General features: G+C 34.5%; 1 protein-coding gene across 1 annotated transcript; it reads left to right on the plus strand.

The window, feature by feature from the left end:
- The first annotated feature begins 323 nt into the window (after nucleotides 1–323).
- Nucleotides 324–1930, plus strand: LOC145097213 (SMAD/FHA domain-containing protein). The gene has a single exon (XM_079034735.1). The coding sequence runs from the start codon at nucleotides 385–387 to the stop codon at nucleotides 1627–1629; it is 1245 nt and encodes a 414-aa protein (XP_078890861.1). The 5' UTR covers nucleotides 324–384; the 3' UTR covers nucleotides 1630–1930.
- Nucleotides 1931–2531: the final 601 nt, after the last annotated feature.

Below are 2531 nucleotides of genomic sequence, written 5' to 3' on the forward strand. Positions count from 1 at the left end.
GAGTTAACGGATTCTTTTTAATGAGTGTTAAGTACAGGGACCATTCTCACAAACAAACCAGTCCAAAAGGACCATAAAACCAAAAAACTCGTGGTTTGGACCAAAACCCCAAAAAAATACATATCACATGGACTATTTTTACAATTTTTTCTAAAATAAAAAATTATTTATACTTCTACAGTTCTATTAATAAATTAACACAGTTAATTAGTAAGGACTTAAAACAGAATTTATAAAAGTAAAAGGTATAATTGGAAATGTTTAGGTTAACGAAGGGGGTTAAATGAAATTTTCAGAATCAAATATCCTGTCTAAACATTTCATAGTTCAAACTTCAAACTCTTCTCTCCCTCTCTCTTTTCCAAACACACACAGTCGTGAACAATGGAATGCTCAATTTTGAAGCTTGTAATCGAGAAGGGACCAAGAGAAGGTGAAAGCCTAGAGTATTCATCTGGATCCATCGTCAAAATTGGTCGAATAGTGCGTGGCAATACCATCGGAATCAAAGAAGCCGGCATCTCCACCAAACACATTTCCATCGAATTCGATAATGAATCGAGCAAATGGGAAGTCACTGATCTCGATTCTTCCAATGGTACAATTTTGAACGGGCAAATGCTTTTGCCTAACGTTCCTTCCAATCTCGAAGACGGCGACTGCATCAAGATCGGTGAGCTGACGTCGATTATTGTGAAGATTGGAGGAGTTCAATCGACTATTCGACCTCAAAGGAACCCTAGGAGGAAAGGAAAATCTGGAGTTGCTGCTGATGTTGAGAGGGAGAGGAGTGGAGGAAAATTAGGGCTCGATGGTGATTTGGGGGAAAATGCGGTGGAGGAACCGGTACCAAAGCGGAACCTCCGCCCTAGAGGTAAGAAAGCTGCGGATTCGAAGACTGAGGTGGAAAGCTTGAATGTTAAGAGGACATTGAGAAGTTCTAAGAATGAAGATAAGGCTAGTTCCATTTCTACACTAAATCAAATCTCTGAAGATACGAGTACAGATGTAAGACAAGCAGCAGATCAAGTCGTCCCTGTAGAGCAACGTAAGACACGAGGGAGGAAAAAGCAGTTGCCAGTGCCACATACCACCGATGATCCTGATTTAGATAAAGGGAAACCTGCAGAAACTGTTCTTCCAGTAAATGTCAAAAAGACACGAAGAGGAAGAAAGGGGTTGTTAACTGAGCCTGAGCCATTGGAAGATTTACAAACCAGTGAATCTGTTCGAGCTCATATGACAGAGGAGCCAACATCAACACAAGAAGATCGTGAGAAAAATGTAGTAAAAAACAGTGGTTTGGAGGAGAATTTGGACACCAACCATGACCCTTCTCAAGTTCATGTTGCAGAGAAATTGGTGTCAACCCAAGAAAGCTGTGAACAACGGGAACCCTTGGTAGATCAAAGTTTAGTGAAGGAGACTAGTATTGATACTAGTAGGTGGCAAGATTTGGAGAAGATGACATTAGGTGACTTTTTTGATTACTTGGAGTGGTACTTACCTAAAGAGATAATTGAGAAGACAGAAGAAATCATTTCACAATTACCAGAAAAAAACAGGAAATACCATGAGGCTAGGCTTCAAAGAAATGAAAAGGATAAAGAAAAGCAAGCTATGGACTAAAAATGGAAATTGCAAAGAGAATCAAAGCTATTCAGGTAACTAATAATCTAACTTCCACCTCTTAGATTTGTCAATCTTTGAGCTATGTTCTTATTGTATCTTTTAGCTCTGTTTCTTTTAGCCTTTAGTCTCTTGTATTAGGCTTAAGAAAAAGTAGTCTTGATTGTGCTATATGTTGATATAAGCAAGTTAGAATATTTGGTCATTGTTATGGCTTTTCATTGTGTGAAATCCAATGTTTTTTGCTGTTTATTAGTTAAAAGTGAAAATGCGAAGTTTATTTACTTTGCTTATTTTGAAAGTAACCCATGATGCTTTTTCAATTCAGAAAATGAAAATGAAGGGTGTTCTTTGGAATATTGTAAGGGCTTAATGCCAAAAATTAGCAATTTATGTTTAGAAATATAACAGTACATATGACCATATGGTATGTTTATTTATATAATTAAATTAAAATTTAAATTTTTCTGTAATTTAAAATTTAAATTCATAAATAAACTTTTTTTTTTTTTTAACAATATAAACATGTAAAATGTATTTTCAAACAAATAGCAGTTTACTTTTATGAAAGATTTTTTTTTCTTTATTTATCAATGTACAAAATACCTTAATAAGAAAATAACAATTGAAAATAATGATGTTGTAAACCTGTAATAGAAAGAAACAAAAGTAGGATGCTATATCACATAAATATATCAAAGTGCATTGATATTTTTTGCATTAAACCAATAAATAATAATAGTAATTCTGAATCCAAAACTAGAAAGAGAAAGAGAAACCAGTGGACATAAAAATGGACGAATTTCTTACAGGGCTAAATGTGAGAAATACTGAAATAGAAATGTACTTTATTAATTTGTATATTATAACTTTATTGATAAGTATCGTTGTATCGGTCTAAA

The sequence above is a fragment of the Lactuca serriola genome, chromosome 4, assembly GCF_051521515.1.
Source record: "Lactuca serriola cultivar US96UC23 chromosome 4, Lser_US96UC23_V15, whole genome shotgun sequence".
NCBI classification, from domain to species: Eukaryota; Viridiplantae; Streptophyta; class Magnoliopsida; order Asterales; family Asteraceae; genus Lactuca; species Lactuca serriola.